Raw genomic sequence first — 16299 nt, forward strand, 5'->3', positions numbered from 1 at the left:
AAAAAAAAAAAAAAAAAAAAAAAAAAAAAAATACTGACGTCAAATTTTTGTACAAAAAAGACTTAATGGTTCCTAAGACAAATTCCCGGTATCTCCTACAATTTCCTTTCCCCACATTGTGCCAGATAAAAAAAACACCTTTATAACATAAACCCATTACTGTCATATTTATTATTTTAAAATCATAAATGTTCAGTAGATTTATAACAAGCTTAAATATTATTTTTCGAATCTCTGCATAAAATGTTTGAATTACAAACAATAGGTACGTAGTATAATAATTATACTAAATAATACATTTATATTATAAATGTATTATACTCGCACACAAAAGATTTTATCGTTCAAAAATCCCATCAGGCAGGCTGCTCGATAGATATTAATCCTGAGCCAATAATCGCTCCTGATAAGAGATTTCCCCCGAATCCCCAGTAATAGAAAGTTTCTGCATCGCCGCACACTCTTATTTAAGTTTAATAACATTTTAGTGCACGACTGTAGCGAGAGAGGGAACGTGGCTTGAAAAAATAATTTGAATTGAATTCTAGGAAATTCGTCGTAAAGGATCTTTGAGGGTTTATGTCAAGTGAGAATATTACGCTGAACTTATGAGTCAACATTTTTTTTACTATCGGTATCTTATGAGATGATTCTACCTAACAGGCCATAAAATAATATCATCTGTTTTATACTTAATTTTCCTAATATGTTGTACGAACAACGGCGCACCAGGCCACACATTTTTGTTCGAAAATCGCCTCTAGTTCAACCGAACAAGATACGTCAATGTGTAGATTGATGTGCTGGCGTGTGTACATGAAACCAAATACAGTCATAACTCAAATTTATTGAATTGAAAAAATACAATTCGAATGTTCAAAAAATTACTCAATGAAACGCACAAATTTATATGCTCATTTATAAATGGATCACTAAACATTGTGTACAAAAAAGTTACATTATGCGCAATAAGATTATCGTTTATCGATTATCGTGTTTACTTATTCCATAATTTTTAAGTTACGACATTATTTTGTGCATGCGCAAAAATATATGCGCAAAAAAACAGCCATTTATTGTTTTTTTTTTTTGCGCTACTTCATATTAAATTTTATCAATGGAACCACACGTTAAAATGTTGTGAGGGCAAGATATATATGTGAGGAGAGAGAGAAGATATTAGACATCATTCTTATTACTATAAATTTTGTTATTTTATATTGTTTAAGAGCACACTACATAGTGTAATAATGTTATTCTAAATTAGGTTTTGTTGTTTTAAATGTTTAGGTTACATATCAAATACTTGTTATTCTTTTCAGTTTTCGTCAGATAGACATAGCCATCTACCTCTTCTTCTCAGGCTCCAGTTTAAAAGCAGCGCTGTGGCTCTGCCCAACATTAAGCTGAGCTGGCTAACCTTTCCGGCTATTACTGTGTATTAAGTAATCTCTTTTTTTCCATTGTTTATTATTTAATTTATATTTAGATTAATATTATTACTATTTTTTGTATATTTATTTGTAATAGCCAAATAAATGTTTCTTTCTTTCTTTCCTCTTTTAAAAAATTTTGTTATGTATACTGCCGTGATCAGTGTAAAAAGGCCAATCTATCACTATTTTTATTTTTTTCCAGATAGATAATGAAGTTATCGCTAAAGAAAAATACATATTTTCTTAATTTCATTTCTTAAAACATTATTTTCTCGGTTTTGAGTTTTGTCACAAGCGCTCTTTCAACTAACGGCGGCAGAGATGTTAATTTCAAAAAAATATACTTATAGCTTATGTTAGTAATGAAAATTATCATAACATTAAATTGCATTAAATCCACAACACGACGCAAATTACGATTAAATTAATGATTTCAAATTATAAACCACATCAAATTATAAATTAAATTCAATTTTAAATTACATTAGCTTATAAATTGGGCCTCTGGAACCCATGTGAACTCGGTTCCAGTGCCTGCCGAGTACTCCCAAATCAACCGTACGAGGCTGTTGAAACGGTCACGCCGCGACGCATCAAGGAGGCAGTTCTCTTGCGATTGTGAATACAAGAGCATACGAGCCGATCCGTGGATCTATTCAGTCATATGATCCATTACGATCCAAAAAATCGAGTCAAAATAAAAAATCGTACATCCTCCTCATGCATCAAAGTCCTCTGCTTGACAGGTCAACATAGTAACCGTTATATAGAAGCAATTGGACTATATGCGATTCCGTACCGATAAACTGTAAGAACTGCCTCACTGTCCGCCAAGTCAACCCGATATTTCACTTACCCTATTCCCTTGACATACGTCTCGAACGAGAAAGCTAAGTCTCATTTCAGGCAGAGAGTAAATCTCTAGGTTGCCGTTGTTCCTCACGACGAACAGCCAATAAGTGGGCTTCACCTCGACGAGGTACTTCTTCCACCAGCGCGATATGCGCCGAGGCACGCCGGGGTTCTTCGATTGTTCTGCTAACATTATCTATGGGAGAGGAGGCTAACCTATATATTACTAACATCGTAAACAACAAATTTTGTTCCGTGACTTGTTACAAAACATTTTTTTTATGATGAACAAGTCGTGTGGCTGGTGGTAAGCGACACGCCTATACATAACAGTTGCAGTGCCACTCAGAGCTTTAAATTGCAAAGACCTTAGTGGCACGGCCACATGTGTCCGTAATTTCACCAGCACCCTTACCCTTCAAAACCGGAACGCAGTAATGCTCACATTGGCGGCAGAAATAGGTAAGGTGGCAGTACTTCCCTGGATTAAATTCTAGCGCTGCTAAAAATATACTCACGCTGGCCATGGAAGCTGGAGTCTGGTCCCCTCCATACAGCAGCTCATCTTCGTCATTCAACTCGTAGATTGTGTCGGGTTTAAAACCTTCCGCCTTCACGTTCTTGCCTTTCTTGCCGGTGAACTCGCCTTTCACCTGGCAAATTAAAACCGTTCACATAACTATTCGAAGAAGTACGAAGCGTTCAAACGCTGTTAAAGGTAACCAGCAATGGAACTTAAAATTGGACAATGTCGGTTCAAAACTTATGCGAGTGAACATAAGCGCCTGAAAAAAGTTACAAGCAACACTAACTAGTTGCATATTGCTATTATCAGTGTCAGGCGCTTCATACTGACTATCATCTTACATATTTACCTGCACAGTCTCAATGTCTGCAGATGTGAACAATCCGCTGAGGTCCCTGTACGGAATAGCTTTTATTAAAGCAGGGCGATGCGGAACTGGTTGTCTTGTAGGTGCGAGGCGGGCCGTCTGCAATATGCCACAGCATTAAAAACATTTACTGTTTTTTATCATGTATATCTTTCAGATCTACTACTTCTTCTGTAATTGTAAAAAAAAATTCACGCAAGATTGCACGAATCTATTGTAACAAGGGAACTGGGAGCGTGGAGCAAGGACCGCACCATGCCGTCCTTGGCGCGGAACTCCCGCAGCGCCAGAGCCAGCGCGCGGCCGCACGTGGACACCACGCACACGTAGGGGTCGGCCGTGGCCGCGAACGACGCCGTCCACTCCAGCTGGATCGACTGGATCTGCACGCCGTCTGCCCGCAACGTACACGGTCAATTGCTACGCATAAACTAAATCTACATTAGGACATCACTAACTGATTAGAATTCGAATTCAAAAGTGAAAGAAATGTTTGGACGAAGTATAATAAAGCAATAAGAAAAGAAAACTGACTCTTGATGAGCCGGATGGCTGTGGTGGTGACCTGCAGCATGTACTTATTGGCACCCAGGTTGCCGGCGAAGACCGTGGGTGCGCCCGTCATGAACCCGCTGTTGTCCACCTCGTTAATCTCCTGCCCAGTTTGTAAGACCTGTGGACAGCGAAGCAATTAGCCTGCTGATGGTTAACTACACTACCCGCACCACCCATTTTCTTTTCTTATTAATTATTGATTTTTTTTTTGTACAGAGTTGAACAGTAGAGCTCCTTGTGAAAGAGCCCGTGCAGAGAAGTACTGCCACCTTACCTAATTCTGTCCGCAAGCATTACTGCTTGCCGGTACTGCTGCACAGTATTACTGTGCTCCGGTTTTGAAGGGTAAGGGTGCTGGTGAAATTACAGGTACATGAGTCTTGTCAACTTATGCCTCACGGTGACGGGCGCAGTGGCAGTGTTTAAGTGCCCCTAAGTTTTTTGCGATTAAAAGCTCTAAATGACACTGCAACTGTTATGGATAGTCGTGTCGCTTTCCACCAGGCACACGACTTGTTCGTCCCGTCATTTGGTATTATAAAAACAATTTTTTTATTGTTAAGTAAAATCAAAATTTTTAGTGCCAATATGTCGAAAGTTACCAAAATGCAGACGCATTAGTTATGACAAGAATGACAGGAATGGTATTAACAAAAATTAATAGTATAAAAAAAAAATAATCTTTTAAAAAATATATTTATTGTCTACAACTGTGTAAGTACGTATTATTATGACTCACCATACTAGAGTCTTCCTGCGTGAGTATCAGATATGCATGAGATCCCTCCATGTCCTTGTGGGCGTCGCGGGTTACTTCCGTCGGTTCGCCTATGACCGTCCACATGTCTAAGCAGCCTGGAATTAACAATACCAGTATCTTGTTTTAGTACATATCATTTAGCATGTCAATAGCGGTCATTGACCTTACTTTCATTTTGAAGTTATACTTCGACAACGACCGATCACCGATCCCTATAAATCGTTGCAATTTTTGAAAGTTATTCTGTGAGTTTATATGGTTTTAATGCAATTTTTTTATCATCATAATTATAATTATTTTCATTAATTGATTACATTAATTGCCGTTTTAATGATATACACGTTTAATGAAAGATAAACAGTATAAGTTACGTTACAGTGATAATAAACCACTTCACCTTGAAACTAACATCGAATTTAACTGCTTCCGTGGCCCAAGCATTCTCCGTTCTGAATTATTGTCAAATAAGTAATACTGGCCAAACGACAATATCAAGTATGAAGCTTCATTCGCAAGCGTTTTTTTAATTTGACCGAGTATTACTAATTGATGACAGCAATGGATGTCAGGCATAATACAGTAAAAGTTGTTTAAAAATGTGTGTTGACACATATAATAAAATACCATTTGAGATTAAACTATTACACTTGTTTATTTAAAACAAAGCCGTACAAGTGGTTAAATTAAAATAATTTTTATTACCTAAACGAAATATTTGACAGGAAATGAGATGTAAGATTTTATCTTGAATATTATCATTCTTGACCATATTAATTTGTAACTTGACATGTTTTTGACATTTTTGTATTATTGTGTTGTGCTAGTCGGATTGACATTATATAACTAGACATTTGCATGCTATTTAATATATGCGAAACATATTTGTACAGGCACTGTCTCTTGTAACGTCTTCTGTCATACCATGTTTAAAGCAATACAACGGATTATTATTGTGATTAACAGTTAAGAGTATCGTTTCCACAAGCGGGGTGAGGAGTGAGGGGTGAGGGTGAGGGGCACCTGGCAGGTTGAAGGCGGTGACGAGCTGCGGGCGCACGGCGCGCTGCAGCACGGTGAGCGCGCCGTTCTTGCCGCGGCCGCTGCAGGCCACCAGCTCCAGCGCCGGCTCGGCCCCCTCGCCGCCCTCGCCCCCCTCGCCGCCCTCGCCCGCCGGCCGCTCCTCGCTCAGCAGCTGCGGCTCGCCCATGGACACGTCGCCGATGGGGCACACGTTCAGCAGCGAGTCGCACACCTGCGCGCGTCCCACTTCGTACACCGAGGGCCATATTCCGCTCTTCATTTTAATTCGAAAGATCCGGACGCTTGGCCTCCGTAATAGTACATTGTGTAGTACATTAAGTTAAGGACGGTAAGTAAAAAGTTAACGACGAGGTGCTATTAGAAGCCCGAAGCCGAAGGCTGAAGGCTTTAATAACTCGAGTTTTGTATTTTTTTTTACCGTCCGTGATACATACGCTTTCCATCACATTTGCGAGGAAATAAATACTATATAAATGTGTTCACAACACAACAATTATAGATTTTTATCGACAGATGACCAGCTAACTATTCTTCCATAGATAACACAACTTGAACTAAAATGTAACAAGCAAAGACGCATACAGCCATGATGGATTGTAAAAAAAAATTGCTGAATTTTCATACAAAAAATGATTAAAATCAATTATAAGAAATTCTTAATAATAAGTACTTAAGTAGTATGTAGCCGATTTGCATTTAAATTTCTGTTTAGATAACATTTCAAGCGAATGTTTTAATTTTGAACTTAAGTAACCTCCTTGCTTGAACTTGACCCCGACCTATGTAAGTAAGTGTCGTGTCGTGATACAAATTAAAAATTTACTCCTTTTAAAAAATTTTGAGCTCATACGTGCACTAACCTCAAAAACATAGCTAGTAAGCTGCGTAGAAGTCCTTATATCCGAACCGTACACCTCGAGTTCGTCTTTATCACTGATTTCAATGACATTGGTCGCAATGCAATCGCTTATTGTGTCTAGGCGGCGTTTCTTCGCTGCAGAGTCGGAGGTCTCTTTTGGTTGCTCTTTGTTTAATGTTGGTGGTTCGGGGGGTTTGTCTGAAGCAAATTCATAATTCAACAGTTGTACAACATCAGAATCAGACTGTTGTTCAACACAGTTCTGGAGTCAGTGATTCTAGTCCCAGTGAGTGCAAGGACCTCGTACTGAAAAGAAAACACTTCTAAATGCAATGAAGGTATGGAAGTATCGTTACCTGTGTCAGACACAGTGAGATCAACAGTGGCTTCTAGAGGCTTGTCCACTGAGAACAGCATTCGGTTCTCTCGCTCCGTCACTCGCAGCAACAATGAGTTACCCAGACGAGACCCGAGGAATAAGAAGTCTTCTTCTATTACGCACATCTAGAATATTATCATCAGATAATATGTAGATGAAAAGTTTATTCAGATAGTTAATTTTAGAACATCAAAAAAGTCCCATTAAGAAAGATACGTCTCATGAATACCCATTTAATTTACGATTTAAAAAAAATCAAGATTGTATCAAATATAAAAAAATATTTTTCTGTTCCTTAAACAATAAATGTCAAAAAAGGAAAGAAGGAAAAACAAGAAAGCCTTTCTTGCACTTTAAACATACGTGATTCTTCAACATATTCAGACTTACACAAGTAGTCAAGACAGAAGCTGCGGCGCGATCCAAATGAAAACTCCTGACGCTTCTTACAGAATCTGATAGTAATGTCAAGACGTATAATTGCCCTCCTTTCAACGATAATGCCAGTCTACCTTCTGCAATAGGAGCTACACATGCCCCGTCTAGGGTTATGCAAACTCCTTCTTGTATACCTGAGGAAAAGGATTTAGCTAAGGCTTTCGACAAGGTAGCTATAGTTATGACATTAATTTAACGTTTCAATATCTGAAATATTGTATGTTGAAAAATATGTCCCTTTAAATTGTGAATGGAGAATCAATGGAAACGTGGCGAAAATAATGACAAGCAAACAAAAATTTTACATTAAAATGGAATACCACAAGGTTATATTTTTGGACCATAATTACTTATTATTTACAATTATGATAATAACATGATATTTTAGCTTCGAAAAAGTCAAGCCACGATTTCTAACTTATGAAGAAATTGAACTTACGCAAAGGAAAATTTGTTGTGTGTGTAGCGATACTGTTCAAAGACACGCCATAGGGAGGCACAGATTGATTTAAGTAGATTAACGAGTTCACAGCCATTATTAGACATCCACCTAAAAATACAAAATACAAATTTTAACATCAGCTCAAAAATTCTGAACAGTAATATCATTAAGTAATTACAATCGTAGTTACAGTACAAAGAAATGAATGTTTGAATTAGGTACACTCAAGCTCTGAACAATGTAAACGGTGTACATTGCAGTTAAGGCAGTTAAGGATAATCCTTTATATTTTTTAATTACAAGGAGACAATGCTATGGAACAAAGGAACAAACAATAAATACCCAAAGGCTTCTGAACAGGTACAGCCTGTAGACAATCAAAAGGCAATCCGCCCATAGCCCAGATGACCGGATGCACTCTCGCACTCATGTTTAAACTAACACCGGCCATTGCGCAGGTGTCATTACGGACTGCCGTGCGACTGTCGAAAAGAAGAAAGAAAAAGTTTTTTGATAACGTATATTGATGTGAAACTCCAGTGGGGGTAAGTCAGCAGAAAGATGTCGTATACATACTTGTTTACTATTGGTCAAAACTTACCCAGCAAAAGTCCTAATAGGTTCGTACAACAGCAACAGCGTAGGTTCATAATAACCATGCAAGAACTGTATGTCAAGGATATTGTCTATCTTCTCGTCTAAGTCTTTTAACACTATCACGTATGACGCTAAAGTAGGTGCTCGTGTCACGTTTTGAACTGGTTGCTGAAAGAATAATGACAATCCCTCAATAGATCAAAGAAAGATGGTGAAAACTGTCCCAATAACGACGAAGAGCCGTTAGTGATGAAAGAGACTCAGTCTTTTTAAGGTCTTTTAAAAAACCTCGACTAATTTTTAACGCCTCACGACTAGTCTAGTCTTTTAACCCTCAAGTCTTGAGTCATAAGACTAAAACTGAAGACTAATTCGAGTCGAAGTCTTTTAACCCTAAGAAGCTTAAAAGACTTATAGGACTAAAACGACTAAAAAGACTGGCGCGAGTTTCAGGGAGTCGCGAGTATGAGCCGTATGGCGTGATTTTATTTCTACTCTCTCACATCTCACACTCTATCAAGGTATTTATTTTACCATTTTTATTTATAAACTTCAGGTTTAATAAGACATAAAATAGGTATAAGTCCTTTGTAAACAACTCGATTCGTTTAAGTCTTTCAAGTCCTTTAAGTCTTTTTTTGTCTTTTAGTATAACGACTGAGTCTTATTAATAAAAACTCCAACCCCCAGTCTTAATTTTTGAGTCGAGTCCTGTAAAATGGAGTCAAGTCGTTATAAAACGCCTTAAAAGACTGAGTCTCTTCACTAAGGGTCGTATTCTAGAACTCTACTCAATGCTCAAGTCAGGATTTGAGTATGGTTTAAAGCACTCGAAATCATACTCGAATCCCTTCAATTAGGGTCGTATTTCCAGTGCTTGAAATCATACTCAGATCCTGACTTGAGCATTGAGTAGAGTTCTGGAATACGAACCTAAGAGCCGTTCATGGACTTTACTAGTATAAGTTTGCGTTTTAGTTTATGCCTAATTATAAATATATTTTTGTACATTTTTAGAAGACGAGATTAAAGAACTTGTAAAACATTGTATTTTAGAATAGATGTAAGAACCAGTTCGACCATAGATTAGGCAATGTAACGTTCTTGTACGTACGTTTCTTTTTAAGCATGACCGAATGTTTGCCTACCTGAAGTATTAGTTATTTTATAGTACACATATAAAACATTAAAAGCTATAAAATACCTAACGAAATAATCAATTAAACAGTAATGACATAAAGCAAAAAATAAAACACAATGACACAAATACAATACAGTGGCAAAAATATTAAGACGTTATTTAAATGAGATAGTGTAACTTGCAAAGGAACGTTTTGACAAGAGACCTCTTGCCAATGTCAATGTCACATTGATATTGAGAACAGTGTGACCATTTGTGGCAGATATCTGCCATTTGGGCAGATTTAACTTTTACTCATTTTCATTGCAACACATGATAACAAGTTCTTTATTATTTTTGGGGACAAACTGAAAACTTGTTGTTTTCTGCTGCTACAAACAAACATCTGAAGCGAACTACAGGACAATATTATAAACATAACCTATATCAACTATAACCCCAGCTTCTATAGGCTGTACTCAATTAGCTTTTTTAATGTTTTGATAATGAATCACAAGTATTGATAGGTCTCCTTAATGCAGGTCGTCAAAAACACTGGGTCACAAAACACACGGGATGTTGCCATCCTTCTTTATGATCATGTTGTATACCAAAGGGGGTCATCATAAACACGTATTCCCAACCGTCATATATTTTTAACAGAATGTACAGTCTAAATTTTTTAAATGATATCCTTATTCATTTTTAATGGTGGGATGTACAAGCCTGGTGGTACCCACGACACTTGCAGTGCCACATAGAGTACATGATAAAGGGGACAACATTATGATGCTCTAAAGAACACAATTCAAACAGTATAATAACACGTGTTAAGGTGGTTTAACAGGTGTTAGTTTAGTAGCAGTAGAGCTCCTTGTGAAAGAGTTCATCCAGGGAAGTACCGCCACCTTACCAAACTTCTGCCAACAAGCAGTAATGTGAGCATTACTGTGTTCCGGTTCCGAGGGGTAAGGGTGCTGGTGAAATTACAGGCACATGGGACTTGTCAACTTATGTCTCAGGGTGTCGGGCGCAGTGGCAGTGCCCCTCAGATCTTTGTGACTTAAAGCTCTGAGTGGTACTGCAACTGTAATGGACAGGTGTGTCGTTTAACACCAGGCCCACGACTTGTTCGTCCCGTCACTTGGTAACATAAAAAAAAACAAAATAACCCTGAGTGACAGCAAATACGAAGCATTGGGAATACTGCGAAAGAAGGTCTCCACCTTGACCCTAAGATGTCAAAGACGCTGTTGATGATGTGTTGACGCTGTCGACAATGATGGATCCGAAACATGCCAAGATATTTTTCTTTTTCAAAAAGCATATATTTATATTATATATGCTTATATACATATATGGGTGCAAAAGTTCCAAAAAATCTACTTACATTCTTTTTACTATCTGCTAAAGGCTTCGCCTCCAAAGGATCTCCGTCCTCAGATGTGATGTCTTTCCTGAAAGGTAACACGGCCAGTTTCCGGCCATATAGCAACATAACAGCGCACCGGCATTCAGGATCAACGCGGATCCAGGGTATGTGAGGGTGAGTTGTCCAGCCACCCTGCAGAATGATAGTTGTAAAACGGTTAATGAAAAAGGTAATTGACAGCTTACAATTATAAAGAATTGTAATTGTTCTGGCAACAGAAAAGTTGATATAAATACAAGCACAACTGTTACTTCATAAACCTTGCTACAATTAAAAAAATGTTGTCACTACAAAATGAATATAAGACATTTGCGTATCTCATATTAGTTGTGAACTCATAAACTTAAATAGAGAAATATTAAAATATTTTCATTGTTTCATATCTGAATCGAGTATCTTTGTTTTATCGAGTTCTTAGGTCAACTGTGACCATGGGACCTGTAAAGGGCCCGAAATGTTGGTCTGTTTGAAAAAACAAATATACGCGATTTAAATCTGGAAAAGTTTTATTTCTTATATATTTGTTTTTTCAAAGAAACCAACATTATGGGCCCTTTATATGTGCTACGGTCACGGCAGACTGAGAAGAACTATAGTGATAAATAGTGCGGTTTGCATTAATATTTGGCATAATTGGTGGATGACTTATACCATCTCAATTAACCGTGACCACAGGATCTGTAAAGGGCCCGAAATGTTGGTTTTAGAAAAACGAATATACGCAATTTACATCTTAAAAATTTGTTTCGTTTCCTGTGTGTAACAAATGAGAAAACCTACAAACTCAATATTTTCATACATATTATATTTTCTATGAAAATTAATTCTTTCTTTTAAATTATCAGTTCTCATTCTCACAATGACTAAGAATTATTTTGTTATGTTGTGTATTACTGTTTATGGAGTGTCGTCTCCTCAAGATATATATTAAAGTATATTTATTCTCACACTATAATAAAATTACACTCTAAAATGGAACATATTCAAATAGCAATACCTACCTTCATATCATCCTCTTCAAAATAATGCATACTGAGCGTAATCAAGTTATTGACTTGTGGATCATATTGTAATACACTCAGCTTTGCCTCTTTGAAGGAGACCAGTAATAAATCTCTTCCGGCACTGGGGCAACGCACTGAAGCCATAGACATTACGTTGCCCCATAAAGTGTATGTTGCTAAGCATTCAAGTTTCATTTTCGGTGGTATTGGCTGGCCGGCTGAAAGACAAGATAGACTAAAAAAATGCTAGTTTCTGTCACTACCTGTGCCGCGAATGCCTGGACACACATATAGACAAGCACAAATTACATCCAAATGCATGAGAAAAATAAATGTAGGCCTTACAAATATTTCTCCCGGCACGGGAATCGAACCTAGGACTTCTGTGTGACAGTCCCGGCATGATAACCAAAGTCAAGTGCACTAGGGTATACCAACTCCATAAATTATCTAGCACCATCATGTTTATCTCCCACTGAGATAAGCAAAGACCATGAGCCTCCTCTTGCTACGCTTCTGATAAGCCTGTATCACCGCGTTCACTCGGTCAGTCTCCATACATACCGATTTATTACTCCATACATTCATCATCACCAACCCATCATTATGCCCAACTGCTGTGCACAGGTCTCCACTAAAGGGCCGTAGGTAGTCCGCCACACTACCCCCACAGACTTATTACACATTAAAGACCATTCATCACCTGCATTGACCTCCTTTGTAGGGCCTTCTGGCAGCAGCCGGAAAACTTTAATAATATTGGCTCCAGCAGTAACCAGACACGTTTCGTCATTGTTGAAGAAGCAGCAGCTTACGGCGTGTTCGATACCCGTCGCTGGATGCGTTTGTCGACAAATAGAGAACATTTTTTACGAGTTACGAGTACGCCGCGTCCACTGTTTTGAGGTTATGTTTGCTAAAGTTATTATCAACTAAAGAACAGCAAAATCACTGGTTGATACAAAAACTAAGTTTAAAACAGCATTTTATTAGTTCTATGGTAAATATTAATACATTTTTAATTAATTTCACAAGAAAACAAAACAATCGACAATTTGACAACGCCAAAACAGTCGCGTTTTATTTGATTTGTTTAATGTATTAGAGGTGGGTGATAAATAACGTCACGACATTAAATGTATGGCTGCTTTGTTTGAGAAAATGGCAGACTACTTCGCCTTGCCGATTGCCAAAAGCGAAGACGCACGCAGTCGCATAAGATTTCCTATTGTAAGCCGGGCTGTGAACCTATAACAAAATTATCTGCTATAAAAGTGGATTGCGAAATCACAAACTACAATTCTTGTTTTTTATCTTTTTTAAGTTTTTAAGCATAGATTATCGAAACCCCCACACTAGCAATTACCAACATCTCTTTTTTCGTAGTTACCTACTGACAGTTTTTTTCACCAATTAATTTTTAGTTTAGAATATGTATTATTATTACGTTTTGAGTTTCTACATTATATTCGTCTAGACCTTATTCACTCTTGCTCTTCTATTCTACTGTTGTATTTCCAAAAAAGCGCAAGTTTTTGTATAATTCAAAGAGGATTCGCTCTGGACCTTTTGGAGGGAAAATACATAGTTGTTTTTATTTTGACTTTCAATTATTTTGTGAAATCTAGTTTAAAGTGGAATAGGATAGTGCTATTGTGCCTTAATCGAAGATCAAAACGCGAAATTATACGAATCTCGAACTAAAATATCCGTATCGGCCCGTTTTAAGGAATCCCGAGTCAACCGAAGCACACCGCCTCAAATTGCCTATCCTCTTTGTGGCGGCCATATTTACAGAAACATAATTAAACTTCATGTTTAGGCTGATGGCTTTGCCAAAGCCTTAATGAATTAAAAAATATATATAATTCAAATTAGTCAACGAAATGGCAGGTTTTTAGTAGTTACAATTTTTACACGAATTTATTTTTAGTTTATGTATATTACGTTGTGCGTTTCTTAATTATTTATTACCATTAAGCTGATGGCTCTGAAGGCAATTCTATAAAAATAAATAATAATAATAAATAGTGTAATTCAACTGTTTCATACAAGATGGCGCTATTCATAAATGTCCACCACAGAAATCCTCTTTATAATTTTCTGCCATATTTACCATAAAATCTTTGTAGAAATATTCAAAAAAGAAAATAGTTATTCCATAGTTAGTTTTCGTAGTCATCAATAGTTAATTGGAATTTTTAAACTGTTTGCTACTTTTGCGACAACATTGAAAAACTGGGGGTGTTTATGAATAAGAAAGAAAAAAGGCCATAAACGGGATAAAATTATTTTATTTACAACATCATAATTAAATTGAAAAGAAATTCCCACGGAATAACGAAATTCTCAGTTAGCAAAAGATAAGGCATTCGTGGCTATACACAATCAAAAGTTCTTGATCTCTTCATATAAGGATACATAATGACCAGACGTTGCAACTAGCAGCGTATTTTTACCAAAACTTCAGTAATCACACAGTTGATTTTAAGTAAAATAAAACAAAATCGTTATATTTTTACTTACAATTACAAAATTTTCTTCTAACTATTGTGGCATTTGCTAATTACATATAAAAATATAGAACAAAATAGAATACAATATTATAATAAAATAATACAATTCCAGGATTTCAGACGGCGGTATTATTCGCTCTATAGGTATCATTATCTTTGAAATTTAGGTAAATATACTTTTCCAAGACAGATCTCTATTATAGCAACGACATTAAAGAGCTTACTAAAGTTATACGTACAATCAAATTAACAATAAGCACTAAAGCTCGTATAAGGGGGTCTACTCTCGATCCCCGTCCGATATCCGTACGAAACAATTACTGTCAAATAAGTAATATTCGACAAAATTAAAAGACAAGTATCAAGTATGAAGCTTCACTCGAATCACGCGTCTTTTCATTTGGTCAAGTATTGCTTATTTGGCAGTAATTGTTTCGGACGGATGTCAGACGTAAGAGTAAGCTCGTATCAGAGTGTAGAGGTTATAGGCCGTGGGTGGAGGAGTGTGTCGTGTAATTATTAATTAATATTAAGTATTTGCATCAGTACTCGAGTTGTAAATAAAAATAAAATTATACTTATACATTTTTTAAATAAATGGGAAAAAGAAAAATCTAAAGCCTTCTCTTAACTATGATAGGCCGTCTTGATCGATTACACTTTACATAACACTGTTTTACTGTCAGGTTGAGCGCGTAAAGCTGGGCACTCTTCAAACTGTAACGTGACGTTATTTGTACGTTATTTGGCAAATTGTTTCGGACGGATGTCGGACGGAGATCGAGAGTAGACCCCCTGGTACAGTACGAGGTTCCAGTGTGTACGTGTGAAACAGTCTTCACTACGGATTTATATACTTCATAAAACTGGATCGTTCACTTCGATATACCAATATTACAAATTTACACCTTATTTGGTTATGTTAAGGTTTATTTTAAGTAAAAGTATAAAACTGAGTCACGTGAGATAGCTCGAAGTAGTGGCTTTACTTTTTTTTTGTTATCTGGTAGTGGTCTGTCCTTGTATAACAAGTTGCCAACGCTAAATAAAATCATCTTAAGTAGTGTCCAGTGTATTAACTTTTTTAAATTTTGGTGATAACCAATATTTTTAATGTACTATATGTATATATGTTAATATACTAGACAAATTCATATATTAATATACTAGAAACTTAAATTTATTAATTTGCTTATAGATCATATGCTTTTACTGTAATAATAAAAAAAAATTGTATCAACAATGAAACCTTCTTATTATGAAGTGGCACATCAAATAAGTACACTAATTAAAAAATATTAGTAATTTTTTGTTCATCCATAAGCGACCACATTTTCTGTAAAAACTAAAAAGTTAAAAACAATATATCTGGTTGAAAAATGAATGAACACCCTATTAAAAAGAGACGCATCACTACTTTGAAGCCTCTCACTCGGCTCGTTTTATTAACTTAGTGCGTGGTCCTGTTTAATATACAAGTCCGTGGTCTTCACTCGCCAAAATGACTACCTGGTTATCGTCGTCTCACTGCGAACCCCGCACTTGTTCCTCTCGTGGCAAGCTCACGAACCACGTACATTTTTTGGTAACATAACATGCAACGATACGGTTCCAACTAAGTGCCCGGCTTTATTATAACGCGTGTTTTCAGACGTTGGCGAAATCGTCGATTGTATACCAATGGACGTTTTTAAAAAAAAGTACTTTTATACTACAAAGCTTAAGGTAGTTAATTTAAATGTAAACAAAGAGTAAAGAAGTATTTTATGAGGCATTACCTGGTTACTAATTGTAAAATTATAACGAACTTTTTGGAAACCGTTCTAAACATATGATCAACGGTCGGAAAAAGGTGTTCCACATACGTAGGTACATATAGATATAGCTACAGGGAGTGACATAGTTGTTAAAACCACCAAATTTTAATTATTAAAACAAAGATCGAACACTCAGAAAAAAATCCTTCGATCCGGTC

The 16299-nt window shown here is 36.7% G+C and overlaps 1 protein-coding gene across 3 annotated transcripts in view; it reads right to left on the minus strand.

Annotated features, from left to right (window-relative positions):
* Positions 1–12917, minus strand: part of LOC113238579 (cleavage and polyadenylation specificity factor subunit 1) — a 30066-nt gene extending 17149 nt beyond the window's left edge. For 2 of the 3 annotated variants that reach the window (XM_026475401.1, XM_026475402.1), the window contains exons 1-16: positions 12512–12917; positions 11806–12026; positions 10763–10936; positions 8257–8420; positions 7998–8137; positions 7653–7763; positions 7166–7347; positions 6753–6900; positions 6398–6594; positions 5517–5748; positions 4476–4591; positions 3716–3854; positions 3436–3575; positions 3164–3280; positions 2807–2941; positions 2293–2484 (exon numbers count right to left, since the gene is read on the minus strand). In XM_026475401.1, coding sequence (XP_026331186.1) covers positions 2293–2484; positions 2807–2941; positions 3164–3280; positions 3436–3575; positions 3716–3854; positions 4476–4591; positions 5517–5748; positions 6398–6594; positions 6753–6900; positions 7166–7347; positions 7653–7763; positions 7998–8137; positions 8257–8420; positions 10763–10936; positions 11806–12026; positions 12512–12674 — 2571 coding nt within the window. In that variant the 5' untranslated portion in view covers positions 12675–12917. The remainder of the gene's footprint in view (positions 1–2292; positions 2485–2806; positions 2942–3163; positions 3281–3435; positions 3576–3715; positions 3855–4475; positions 4592–5516; positions 5749–6397; positions 6595–6752; positions 6901–7165; positions 7348–7652; positions 7764–7997; positions 8138–8256; positions 8421–10762; positions 10937–11805; positions 12027–12511) is intronic. The other variant, XM_026475403.1, reaches the window with a different exon arrangement.
* Positions 12918–16299: the final 3382 nt, after the last annotated feature.

The sequence above is a fragment of the Hyposmocoma kahamanoa genome, unplaced genomic scaffold, assembly GCF_003589595.1.
Source record: "Hyposmocoma kahamanoa isolate Upper Pololo Valley unplaced genomic scaffold, ASM358959v1 97, whole genome shotgun sequence".
In the NCBI taxonomy this organism is placed as follows: Eukaryota; Metazoa; Arthropoda; class Insecta; order Lepidoptera; family Cosmopterigidae; genus Hyposmocoma; species Hyposmocoma kahamanoa.